This window comes from Terrapene carolina, unplaced genomic scaffold, assembly GCF_002925995.2.
Source record: "Terrapene carolina triunguis isolate 2854851 unplaced genomic scaffold, T_m_triunguis-2.0 Scaffold88, whole genome shotgun sequence".
NCBI lineage: Eukaryota > Metazoa > Chordata > Testudines > Emydidae > Terrapene > Terrapene triunguis.
The window spans coordinates 5,602,736-5,615,680 of record NW_020664439.1 but is presented as its reverse complement, the minus strand read 5'-3'; the positions used below and the strand labels follow the sequence as shown (position 1 = coordinate 5,615,680).

The 12,945-nt window shown below is 41.2% G+C and overlaps 1 protein-coding gene across 2 annotated transcripts; it reads left to right on the top strand.

The window, feature by feature from the left end:
- Positions 1-9,465: 9,465 nt before the first annotated feature.
- DUSP28 (dual specificity phosphatase 28) lies at positions 9,466-11,631 on the top strand. 2 transcript variants are annotated; one of them, XM_024199996.2, is made up of 3 exons: positions 9,466-9,673; positions 9,774-10,008; positions 11,196-11,631. In XM_024199996.2, exons 1-3 carry the CDS (start codon positions 9,615-9,617, stop codon positions 11,325-11,327), a joined length of 426 nt encoding a protein of 141 aa, XP_024055764.1. In that variant the 5' UTR covers positions 9,466-9,614; the 3' UTR covers positions 11,328-11,631. The 2 variants fall into 2 exon arrangements, with proteins under 2 accessions (XP_024055764.1, XP_024055762.1); XM_024199994.2 differs by having other exon boundaries at positions 9,466-10,008.
- Positions 11,632-12,945: the final 1,314 nt, after the last annotated feature.

Genomic DNA, 12,945 nt, shown 5'->3' with positions numbered 1-12,945 from the left:
TTCCCCTCTCCTACCCCCCCAGCCCTGCCCCTCTCCTGACCCCTGGTCATTCCTCTCTCCTGCTCTGGGGCCAGGCCCCTCTCATACCCCCCCCTTAAGTTGGCTGAGACTTAGAAGAGAATAAAGAAATCAAATCAGCAGTAAAACAGAACCTTTCTAAAATACAACAGTTAATAGAGCCTAGGCCAAAAAAAAAGTTCTCACTTGTGAAAAAATTTATTCAAAGCTGAAATATAAAAATTAAATTTCAGTTTAGAAATATGAACTGCGTAACGCAGGGGAAGTCCAATGAAAAATGAAAAGATATTTTGATGGCCAAGCTTCTGATAAGGAGTATGAAGTCGGAAATCAGGTACTTGTTTCATATGTCTGAAACAGCTCTTTCCAAAAGCCAGTTGGGAGGATCCCTAATATACAATGGACAAGGCTAGTCCATCAGTATACCTGTTTTGGGTATAGGATGAAAAAGGGGAGGTGAATCAATGGTTGCATGCTATGCAGCTGAAACCATGCAGAGCAAAGGACAAAAGTGAATCTACTGATGTAAAAAGGGAAGTGAGGATATTCGTTTTGTTTCAGGCGTTGATCACAATGAGAGGCATAATATACACTGCATTGGGGGTCAATGGAATTCGGGATACAGCAGAGGTACAAGACAGTGATAGTACATGAGGGGAAACTGCCACCCTAGCCTATGATTCCCAGGTAATCATGCAGGAAAGCCTACATGTTCTGGTACAAACTGGACTGCAGCCAAGGTGGAGGATCCTGCAGCACAAGCAACTCGCAGGAGCAGGGACTTGGACTGGGGGACCTAAAAGAGGTCGTGTGTTTAAATGGGATGGTAATGGCTAACCTAACCATTTATAGCGTGCAGCTAACACATGCAGGAAATATTACATTAACTTTAGCAGATCATCGAACTACTGCCCATGAATCCTCTTACCATGCCAGGAAAATGACTGAGACTTTGACCTTCTCTCTGAATGTGATTAAGGACTGGCAGAGTACCACTACCACTCCTGAACATACTAGAGTAACTATGCTTCCTACTCTGGTATTGAAGCAAGATGGTAAACCATGCCCAGAAACAGAAGCAGGACTTGGCAATGGACTAGTGATAAATTGTGAACATCAGATTATGTATAACAATGCACAGTACCAAATGATACCTGTAGTATTGAATTAACCAATTTTATATTACCACAGCAGCTCTGTCATGCAAAATGTTATGCACTTCTAAATGCAAATGATAGCAAAAGGGGTGCAAAATTTCAGACAGTCAATGGATGGGATGGAATTGGAGGAAATTTGGTTGCCTGAGAAGGGAAAGAGTTGGGGAAGAGAGATAAAGGTATAAGAACAGTATTAGGAGTTGGGGCATCGAGAACTTCAGCATGGAATCATATGGATATCACAGTATTGTGGGAAGAAAAATCACAAATGAGAGTTCTATTACAAAACCTGGTAACAAAGTAAAACAAACAACAGAATGAGGATATAGGGGAGGATTTAAAGGATGTTCGGGATGCTAGGATAACAGGACAGCCGTTTAGGGAAGTGGAAGGAGCAATCAATGAAATGGGAAAAATCATCAACCATCCTAATGTATCAATTAGCAGCTTCCTAATACAGGACCTACATGGAAGGACTAAAGGAAATTCAGGTGGGGAAGTGCCTAGGTTCATAACAAATAAGATGCTAGAACAATGGACAAAAATAAAAGGAGTAGATTGATGCTGGGTTACTAGGAACTACTAAAGGATCTATTATGCTGCGAAAAGGGGCTAGCTTGATGAAACGTGGATCCTTCCTATGGTACTAGCAGTATCAATGCCCACTGGCCTCAGTCCTTAGGTACACAGGAACCTATCATGGCAGGTTACATCTTAAAGGTATATGTCACTCATACTCAGATTCTGGTAAGGAAAGGTGGGGGAGTCTGGAAAGCTCCAGATACCTCATGTTGTTCCAAGAGGCATGGTACCTGGTTATGTCATTGTGATGTACTGCAAAGTGCATTGCCAGCATGTGTGTTCCCCTAAGATGAAGAAACCTTAAATTGCACGATACAGCTGAGGCAATAGGAACAAGGTCAAGCCAACGTTTCAAGGGCTGGATAAGGCAAATATTGTGTAACCTCTTGGGTTGGACACTTCCAATATGGGACACAAACATATTATTATGACTGGCCAATGTTCTGCTTAGTTCCAAGAAAGGTTACTTGACTAGAGGTAAAGGTAATTTTTCCAGTTCCCCAGCATGAGGTCCATAATGTATCAGCTGATGCCCCTCTGATTGGCGCTGCCCTAGATTCTGTGCTACAGTTAGGTCAAGTCATACCACTATTATGTTTAAATGTGCAGGCCTTAATGAGCAGATGTCCAGAACATTTCTTGACCTTGAGACAGGGAAGTCGAAGTATTCAAAGTGACAAAGATACACTGGGAAATGGCCCACGGTGGAAGTTAGTGTACAATATTGGGGACCATTCATGGAATCAATGGGCTTTGTTATTCTCCAAGCCATACTAGTAGTGGTGTTAAGTGTATTGATTTGGAAGGTTAGGAGGTTGGTCAGGCAGTTGGGAAAGAAGAGATGTATCTGAAATACAGACTTTGATGACGACTTAGAAAGGATTCCACAGCTTCTTCAAGGTGGGGAGTGTTGGGAGCGAAGGTAAATTCAGGCCTGCTGCGGATTTTAAGAGTCTTACATTTAACAGCATAAGCATATGCAGAATGCTGTATGTGTAAGCAATTGCAGAATAATCATGTTTAATGTTCTGCATGTGGAAGAAACTGCAGAGTAATCATTGTTGTGAGAACAAAAGAATGAAAAAGTAACTAAAAAGCTAGAACAGACCGGTTTGAACTAACACTAAACCTGTACTGAGGGGGAGAAGAGTTAACATGGAAATCAGAGACTAATACATATGTATAAGAAAAAATAAAAAGAATTATTTATAAGTTTTGTGTAACAAAAGGAAGCTGAAGCTGTATTGTCCAGTGCCAGCAGTAACTGTGATGAGATCGTCCTGATGAGCTTCCCACTTCTGAGTAACTGATCTGAGTAATATGAGTTTTGTCTTAATAAATATTTATTAGATCCATCTGCTGAGTAAATGAACCTCAAGCCAACAATTTCCATGTTCCAAAAAGATTATAATTTACTCAAGGTGGCTCTGTTGACTTAAAAAAGAGTGGAGTGAGCGCTGTGTTTGAATAGCAGCAGAGCTTCAAGAATGAATTCAAACCAGTGTTCATACAGGAACCATCTATTTGTTGTTTTTAAAATATTTTTATAAAATAAGAAACCATTCCTCATGCTACTCCCCTGGGCCTAATTACAACAAAGATCAGGAATGACTGAGCTCAGAGAGCGAAAATAAGCAGGCTCTAGTAACAGACTCATGATAATTTTTGACAGTTTGGCCAACTCTCATGATTTTTGGCATTTTTCTTAAAGCCCCAGTTCCTGGAGGCATGTGATTAGGTGAGAATTTTAGCATAAGTTTAAATAGAAAAGTAAGTTTCTATCCTTCATGGTTGTTGAGAAAAGCTTGAAAATATTACCCAAGTGTACCCTAATTGTTCAAAAACTATGACACAAAAAAGGACCCACTGTTTTTTAAAAATCTCATTTCCACCTCCCTCAAAATTACTCTGTCAGTGTTGCATATATGGGGGGGGGGGTGTTGTCACTCAAGAATGAAGAGAATATTTGAATATATATGAAAGAGATAATCATTTTAGTCTTGTTCCTATTTCTGGAGCTTTAGACAGATGTCATGTAGGAAAGTGCTTATGTTCAGAGAGATTAACAGATTGTACATATTGCCTCTGTAAACAATCATTTATTTCATTCGGCTAAAGACTTCTGTTGGTCTTCTCATACATTTAAATATATAGAAACTCTTTTTGGTGCTTCTACCCTGTAATATATTTGTGACGTTGTGCAGTCTATATGGTTTTATAAAAATATAATAATAAGTCAATATAATGTAACTGGGATAGATTTAGAGAAAATACGGTAATAAGTGATATAATGTAACTGGGATATGCTTCATGCAAAAGGTCTCTTGTAAGGTATCATTACAAAGCTTATAATCTACTGAGTATGATAATCTGATTTGTATAAATGTACCACTCTTATATCTCAAACTAGAAATATAAAACATAACTCTGAGGGCCTATTGTAATTATGTAGAGTGTGGGCCATTAAGGATGGTTTGGAATCTTGATGACTCCCATTGTCTGCAGATGGCTGTATTTACCTTTGAGTCTCCCTGTATATGTGTGTGCTGGCAAGTAAGTAATGAAGTCTTGCAGTGACATGTGATCATGTCACCTGAACTGGAATCCATCTTTAACCTGGTGCTTTTCCAGTGAGGGGGGGTGGAAACCCAGAGGGACAAAGGATTCCCGCCTTATGCAAAAGATATATAAAGGGGTGGAAGAGAACAGAGAGTGAGAGGAGCCATCATGGAGAAGCCCCTAGCTAACACCTAAGCTGGAACAAGAGCTGTACCAGGGGAAAGAATTGTGCCCAGGCCTGGAAGGTGTCCAGTCTGAGAAAAACTTACTGAAGCATCTCTGAGGGTGAGATTATCTGTATTTAGTTTGATTAGGCATAGATTTGCGCATTTTATTTTATTTTGCTTGTGACTTACTCTGTTCTGTCTGTTACTACTTTGAACCACTTAAATCCTACTGTCTGTATTTAATAAAATCACTTTTTATTTAGTAATTTACTCAGAGTATGTATTAATACCTGGGGGAGCAAACAACTGTGCATATCTCTCTATCAGTGTTATAGAGGGCGAACAATTTATGAGTTTGCCCTGCATAAGCTTTATGCAGGGTAAAACGGATTTATCTGGGTTTAGACCCCATTGGGAGTTGGGCATCTGAGTGCTAAAAACAAGCACACTCCTGTGAGCTGTTTTTGGGTAAACTTGCAGTTTTGGGACAAGTGATTCGGACCCTTGGTCTGTGTTGGAGTCAGACAGGAGTGGCTGGCTCAGCAAGACAGGGTGCTGGAGCCCTAAGCTGGCAGGGAAAACAGAAGCAGGGGTAGTCTTGGCACATTGGGTGGCAGCTCCCAAGGGGGTTTCTGTGATCCAACCCGTCACAATATTAATTCTTCTTTTATTTTTAACCAATATCTCTGCCTATCAGATTCCATAATATATTGCACCTTTCACGCCTCCCAAAGCAGTTTATTAACTATACACACTATGTTGAATTATTTAATGTTAGAGCACCAATCACCTTAATATGTGGGCATTATTTACAAAATGTTAAAGATCATAAAATACTATAGGCAGGGCTGGTAGTGCCACCTGTTTTTAAGGTTGCACAACAGTTCCCATTATAAGATCCTGTTTTCAGTTGCTTATAACTTTGCCAAACTTCAACCATTTGGGCCAAAATTCTACATGCCAGGTGTCTGCCTCAGCCTGAATTTTTTGGGGAAAGCTTCAGTCAAAACAGTTCAGACATTTCCAAGAATGAGACTTAGGAAAAATAAGTTTTAACCATGCATGGTAGATCTAAATGTTCCAACCAGGCCGATGACCCACAGGGGTGTCAATATGATGCCACATGATGAAATTTGTTTTTTTCAGTTTGCTTTTTTTTTAAAAAAACATAGGAAATTACACACACAAAAGCTAAAAAAACATTATTAAGGTTGCAGAGTGAAGCACCCAAAAGTGAGGAAATTATAGTATTAAAATTGCCTGTACAACCTGAATTCAGCCCCCTTGTGTGTATGCATTATGATACAGTCTTTAATTACATGATCGCATACTATTTTTTCCACAGGACCCCTGCCTCATTCAGTGCACAGGATGAGCTTGCTCTGAGGATGAATCACCATTGTGTAATGAATGAGACTGTTTCCTGGAAGCCCTCTGCCTCATTTGTTGCAGAAGTAGTGAATGAGGCAGAGGACTGCAGGAAGGGGAAGGAGGGTCTCATGGTTAAAGTAGTTGAATGCTGCTCTGGAGAACTGGGAAATATAATTTACCCCTTCACATAACACAAGAACCAGGGCTCACCAATGAAACTAATATGTACCAGGTTTAAAACAAATATAAGGAAGTACTACTTTACAGAATGCACAGTCAACCTGTGGAACTCATTGCCAGGGGATGTTGTAAAGTCCAAAAGTATAACTGGGTTCAAAAAATAATTAGATAAGTTCATGGAGGATAAGTCCATCAATGGCTACTAACCAAGATGGTCAGGGATGCAACCCCATGTTTTGGGTATCCCTAAAACTGTGATTGCTAGAAGCTGGGACTGGATGACAGGAGATGGATCACTCGATAATTGTCCCATTCTGTTCATTACCTCTGAAGCACCTGGCACTGGCCACTGTTAGAAGACAGGATACTGGGCTAGAAGGACCACTGGTCTGACCCAGTATGGCCATTCTTATGATGCCATTCACACATTCTCCTTCTACTGGCCTCAACCATATCCATTATTATTGTAACTACAGTTATTTCCATTGCTGTTATGCCACCAATACTCCAGGAGCACACTGCTTCAGCTCCACCCATTCCCAGGACTCAAGCAGCTTACAGTTCCAAAAAATATCCAATAGACATGCCTTTCCCATGGCTTCTGGATATCCAGCCAATCATTCCTCCATTCAGATTATTCCCTAGCACAATCCACATAATCACCTATCTCAGTTCAGTGGAAAAATGGACATAAGAAACAAGGTTCCAGACATCTAACACCTGTATGCTGCACAAGACCACTACTAGGCATGGGCTGGAAGCAGAACACACAAAACAACATGAACTAAAGATGATATTGATCAATGCAAGATCTACCATTAACAAACAATAAACAATCCATGACCTCATCAGTGACGAAACACCCAATATAAGCTGCATCACTGAGACCTGGTTGAATGACACAATGAGCCCTGTGCTAGCCCACCTTGCACCCTCAACCCCTTGATACATGGACCATCACAGACCCAGACAGGACAAGAAGACAAGTGGCACTGCATTCATCTTCTCTGCAAACATCAAATCCAAGAGATGTGCCTAGATAAGACAAGTTTATACAAATTAAATCTTTACACCAGTATATGAAGTGCAAATTTTGCTCAGTACAACAAGTTGTGTATTTCACCCTGCTCACTGCGCCACTGTGATGGGATCCCCAGGGTGCAGCCCAGGACCATGGGACCGCTGTGCCCCCTTAACTCTCTCCGGCCTGGGCTGTCTCTCACAATGCCTTGCTAGTGACCAGCCGCAACCCCCTCCAGGTGCTGTTATCAGTCAGCACAACCGGATGTGGAGCCCCCCCACCCAGCTAGATTGCATGAATGCTCCCAGAGCCACTCATGAATCACACAGAGAAAGACACTGGCCAAATCCCCGCAGCTCCCAGTACTGTACCTCAGGAACATACCATCTTCCACTGCTCAAGACAGGCAGTGCAAATTTATTAATTGGTTCACCACTTCATCAATGGAAAGTAGACATACACCAGCCTTTGCAAACCTGAGCAGATTTGCCACGCACTTCAGGCAAACTCACTGGTAAAGATAAACAGTTAAACAAATTTATTGACTACAAAAGAAGATTTTAAGTGATATTAAGCGATAGACAAAAAGTCAGGCCACACAGTTTTTGAAACACGGGCAGAGGTGAAAGTAAGCCGGTACGCCCCAGTACGGCATACCGGCAAGAACCGGTTTGCCGTACCGGGGCGGCCCAGCTTCCCCAGGGGGCAATTTAAAGGGCCTGGGGCTCCCAGCAGTGGCTGGAGCCCCAGGCCCTTTAAATTGCCACCAGAGCCCCACTGCTGGAGCCCTGGGGTAGAGCTGCGGGGCTCTGGGGGCTATTTAAAAAGTCCGGGGCTCCTGCTGCTTCTACTGCCCTGGCCCTTTAAATAGCTGCCAGAGCCCTGGAGTAGTGGCGGTGGGGCTCCGGCGGCTATTTAAAGGGCCAGGGCGGTAGAAGCAGGGGAGCCCTGGGCCCTTTAAATAGCCCCCGGAGCCCAGGGGTAGCAGGGGGCTCCAGGGGCTATTTAAAGGGCCTGAGGCTCCTGCTGCCTCTGCTGCCCTGGTCCTTTAAATAGTCACGGGAGCCCCGCCGCTTCCCCAGGGCTCCCGCAGCTATTTACAGGGCCGGGGCAGTAGAAGCAGGGGAGCCCCAGGCCCTTTAAATAGCCCCTGGAGCCCCGGGCTGCTGCTGCTACCCCGGGGGGGGGGCACTTACCTTACAGGGTGGGCTGGGGCTGGCTCTGACTCCCTCAGCCACGCCCCTTCCACCCTAGGCCCCACCCCTTCTGGGGGCCAGAGCTGGCCCCAGCGTACCGGTAAGTCCCTGGACTTACTTTCACCCCTGAACCCAGGGACCGCGGCATACCACGGCTCCAGGAACCGGAGTGTGGGGGGAACCCCCAACAAACTCTATACTAAGACACTAATAACTCTACTAATACTAAGGAACTAACTATATACAACCAGATAAAAACCGAACTTGCTGAGCAAGAGCTAAGGGAAGTTCCAGCCACCGTCACTGGCGGTAAGAAGAAACTGAAGGAGGGGCGGGTTGGCAGGGCTATATACTAGGCGCCATGAAGGCGCGACTCCAAGGGGCACCCAGGCCAACCCAACGGATGCTGCTAGGGGAAAAATCTTCTGGTCAACGTGCACGCGCGTGCATACACCTGATTGGAATGGACATGAACAAGCACTCGAAGAAGAAGTCATAGTTTTTACAAAGAATCATACCAACATTAATTAATCCTTGTAATACTCATGGGAGATAGGTAAATAAGTATTTTATGCATCTGATGGAGAAACTGAGATGGAGAGGTCAAGTATTTTCCAAGGTTGCATGGCAAACAAGTGGGTTGGGCAGGATTAGAACTCAAATTATTGTCTCCTAGTCTCTTCATTTTTCAATCCATCACCTTTTACAATAATATATGATATCTTGCATTATTATAGTACCTTTCATTATATCATTTCTTTGCTCACTTTTTAGCCACAAAAAGTGCAGAGTGATTGAAAACTTTCATCCACAAACATTCTGCAAACTTCAGAATGCTGTGCTGAGCAAAATGGGTGTGCCGTTTTCTATTAACATTAGCATTTTAGAAAATACTCCAAGCTCCTAAAAACAATCCACTGCTTCGGATTTGGTGCAATATATTCTATTTGCTTCAAGTTCCATTTTATTCCAATATTTCAGGGGTTACGGTAGTATTACTTTCTGAATAAGCAGTAGTCCTGGGGCAGATTAATTTATTTTTGTGTTGAGAAGCTACAAAATTGTTGCAGAAATTGGTGCTATTCAAATTTCTAAACTGTTCTACAATTGCTCTGTGGGCTCTGACATGTGTTTTAATTTATCAGATGTTTCTATCACACTATAGCACTAGGACCTGAAGGAATCCTTTAGTTCTGGTACAGTAAGTGTAGAATAAATATAGCACAGCACAGATGGCTAAGGAACAGGACAGCAGAAACAAGCCAAAGTGCTGCAGGAAACAAACTGCACTTTCAATTAATAGGGTTTAAGTATCATTTTGTGTTCTGCCACAGTCCTTAATGCTTCTCATCAAAATCAGCCTATGAAAGCATCAGAGGGCAGTGGTGACACTGCACCCTTTGTTGCCAATGTTACAGCTCTGTAAGATCACCGACTCTTTGCTAATCAGTAATTCTAGAGCAGCCTGCAACAAAGAACTCCTCACTCAAGAGGGAGTTACATTCTGTATTAATGTCTCCAGGCAGCAGCCATTCCCAGGCCTTCACCACGTCCGAAGCCTGCGCGTTCCTGTTTTTGATGACCCTTTGGAGGACTTGTATAAGTATTTTGAACAGTGCAACAATGCCATAGAGGACACAGTTCAAAGTGGTGGAAAATGCTTAGTTTACTGTAAAAATGGCCGCAGCAGATCTGCAGCGATCTGCACTGCCTATCTGATGAGACACCAAAATCTCACTCTCAAGGATGCCTTTGAGGTACTGTACTCATGCTTGAAAGTTATCTCTTATGTTTGATAAGAAATTCATTTCAAATTATGTTATGAATAATGACCCAATTCCTAAGAACACAAGAAACAAACAATATAGGAGACAGCATTCCTATCTGAAAAAAATAAGCAGCTGGAGATAAAACTATTTAAATTGCTTTACTAACTTGGACACATATGAGTGCCATTATTGATAATACTGACAAAATCTGATGTAGTTTTATAGATGCATTTTAGTGGCCTTAGCCCATTTTATTTATATATTAAAGCAGGGCAAATCATGCTTTTTTTATCTTTTCCAATTTTATTCACAAATTGTCTGAACATTTTCAAATGTATTCACTTGAAATCCTGTGAATATTATTGGACTGTGGTTTGTAAGCAGTTTAAGAATATTCAGCATTCCAAATTTGAGCTGTTATGATTGGACACAATCCCATCCTAAATTTCTGGTCCCTGACTGGACAAGGGAAGCTTTTAAAATTAGGTTTCTGGAACAAATACAATTACAAAGTCAAATGTTCTTTAAGAAAACACAGCAGAATATTCGCAGAAAGTTGGCTGTTTCTGTGAACATTCCTGATTGCATTTGCAAATCCATGGCAAATGAACATAAAATGAGGTGTAGACAGAGAAAGTCACTCAGTGGAAAAAATCAAGCAAATCTGTGCAGATATCACTTGGCAGTGTTAATCCTGATCTCCTTCATAGCAATGTTATCTATGTAATAGCCAAACATTGCACAGAGACAATATTTATTGTTCCTGATAAACAGTACCTTAGATAATAATAATGCCCTACTAATAATGCCTCAACTTTGATTTGGAGTGCCCACCAAGTGGGGCTCAGTCTATATGTGCTTTCACCCTTGGCCTTTCTATTAGACCTACCAGAAAAGTTACTAATTAAGATGATTGTCATGTTGATGCCACTTCACTAGGAACTGGACTAACCCTCACTTCCCCAGATACAACAGATCAGATTACTCAAAAAATGATACATGTATTCTTTGGCATACGCAAAAAATATACAAAACAAGGACATTTCACAGTTATTCTCACATAGAAATATCAAAATCAACTTTCTCAGAAGTCATGGGGGCAGAGGAGGGGGAATATCTTGCCTGATTTCCTGCACAATTTCTACTACACATGCAATGTTTGTCACTTTTTCTAGACTGTGAAGACTGCCAGACCAGGAGTAGAGCCCAACGCAGGATTCTGGACTCAGCTGCAGAGATATGAAGAACATTTACAGACGCAGCATCAGTTGGGTCATTCTTCTGAAAAAATGATTTCTTCCAAATAAATATAATTCTGATTAAAATTTTCTTTTTCAAAGTTTTAAACACAATTGCTTCTAAAAGGCCTAGCAGGGCTGCAAAACCAACTAGAAGAACATAAAACATCCAGCCTTCTCAATGTATTTTTGAGGTTTGCATGACATTCAGATTCTGCAGATTAAGCAGACTTTTAAAAAAATTCTAAACTTTATGGGTGCAAAGATAATCTTCCAAATGTGAACAGAGTGTAACCAAAGCAGTATTATTTTCCCCGATCCTATAAACAACCTACAACAATGACATGAGGTGTGAATTTCCTCATTCAGCTCACTGAGGTGCTAACTTTAAAGCCTAATGAAATATTTAACTGTTGATCATTTTAGCAGATGGAATTGGGGTAGGAGAGCAGCCCGCAGGTGGCGGAAATTGCTGCAGGGAAAAAGGTGCAGAGTGAAGCAAGGAAGAGAAATGAACAGGGAAGAGAGACAAACATAAAGGATAGGGAAGGAAGAAAAACAAAGGGTGCTGTCCTAATGATGAGCATGTTTTCCCTTTGAGTGATGCTAAATATGACAATAGGATACTAAATAAAAACTTTTCATTACTAAATACAGGCTATATTCTACTCTTGATCTTGGTACAAAGCTCCCAATGACATTAGTGGGAGAACTACTGTGCCTAGAACAGTATATAGTTCGAATCTGTACCCCATCCATTGGGCAATAATTAAGAGTGCAATTTGGCCTCTCCACAAAATAAGTTTGACAACCCTCACCTACTTGTTTATAAGTAGGTCTAGAACTAGAATAGAGGGGCACTGCAGACCACAGGCTGAATACTGGCAGAGTTCTGTGTGGGAAGCTTACACAGCTACTGCTCATTCTATGCCTGAATTAGCTTAGTTTTCCCTTGGTTTCAGCAGTACTGAAATATCCATCACAATATTAAAACAAAGGGGAAGAAACTGGCATTATAACGTAATCTCCATCCATTCCATTACCATTTACTAAGCCAAATGAGATTTAACAGTCCCCAAACTGACGTACTGAATAGATCACCAGGGTGTAAAAGAACATTCTGTATCACACATGCAAAACAATGTTTCTGCTAAGAGCCCTTATACAATTTAATAGGAAATATGTTATCTGGGTATATTGGAGACAGAATTTACAACTCAGGCTACATTTAAATTTAATCATGGGGCTCAACATCGGACAAAGTAGAGGATTATTTTGTTGAACTGTTTTAATACATTTGAAATTTAAAAAATAATTATGAAAACTGTAAAATTGTCAATGTGAAATTTCATTTGGCATTGCTCAGCAAACCAATGTAATTTTTACAAAGGTTAGCTAATCTTCAATGACTAAATGCTTATACAATACAAAGGATGTTCCCAGCAGCAGAGTAACTTGAGATGAAAGTGCTAATGACTGAAAGTTACAACCATAAAATTACTGCAGACCAGAGCCACCTTGGAATAGTTTGAATTAGACAATTCTAATACAATGGGTTTTTTCAGTTTCAAGTGTAAATGGATTTTTTTTAATCCACAAAACAATAAGTAAAAAAATAATCAATGATTTGGGAATAAGGCATCAGATAGATAATGCATCCCTTTATCAGATGGCTTCTCCATTCCTG

Bases quoted from the DNA above. Each gene is read 5' to 3' on its own strand.
- DUSP28 (XM_024199994.2), top strand. From the start codon at position 9,661: ATGTTACAGCTCTGTAAGATCACCGACTCTTTGCTAATCAGTAATTCT. The intron at 10,009-11,195 runs GTACTGTACTCA...CACTTTTTCTAG, and splicing joins CTCTCAAGGATGCCTTTGAG to ACTGTGAAGACTGCCAGACC.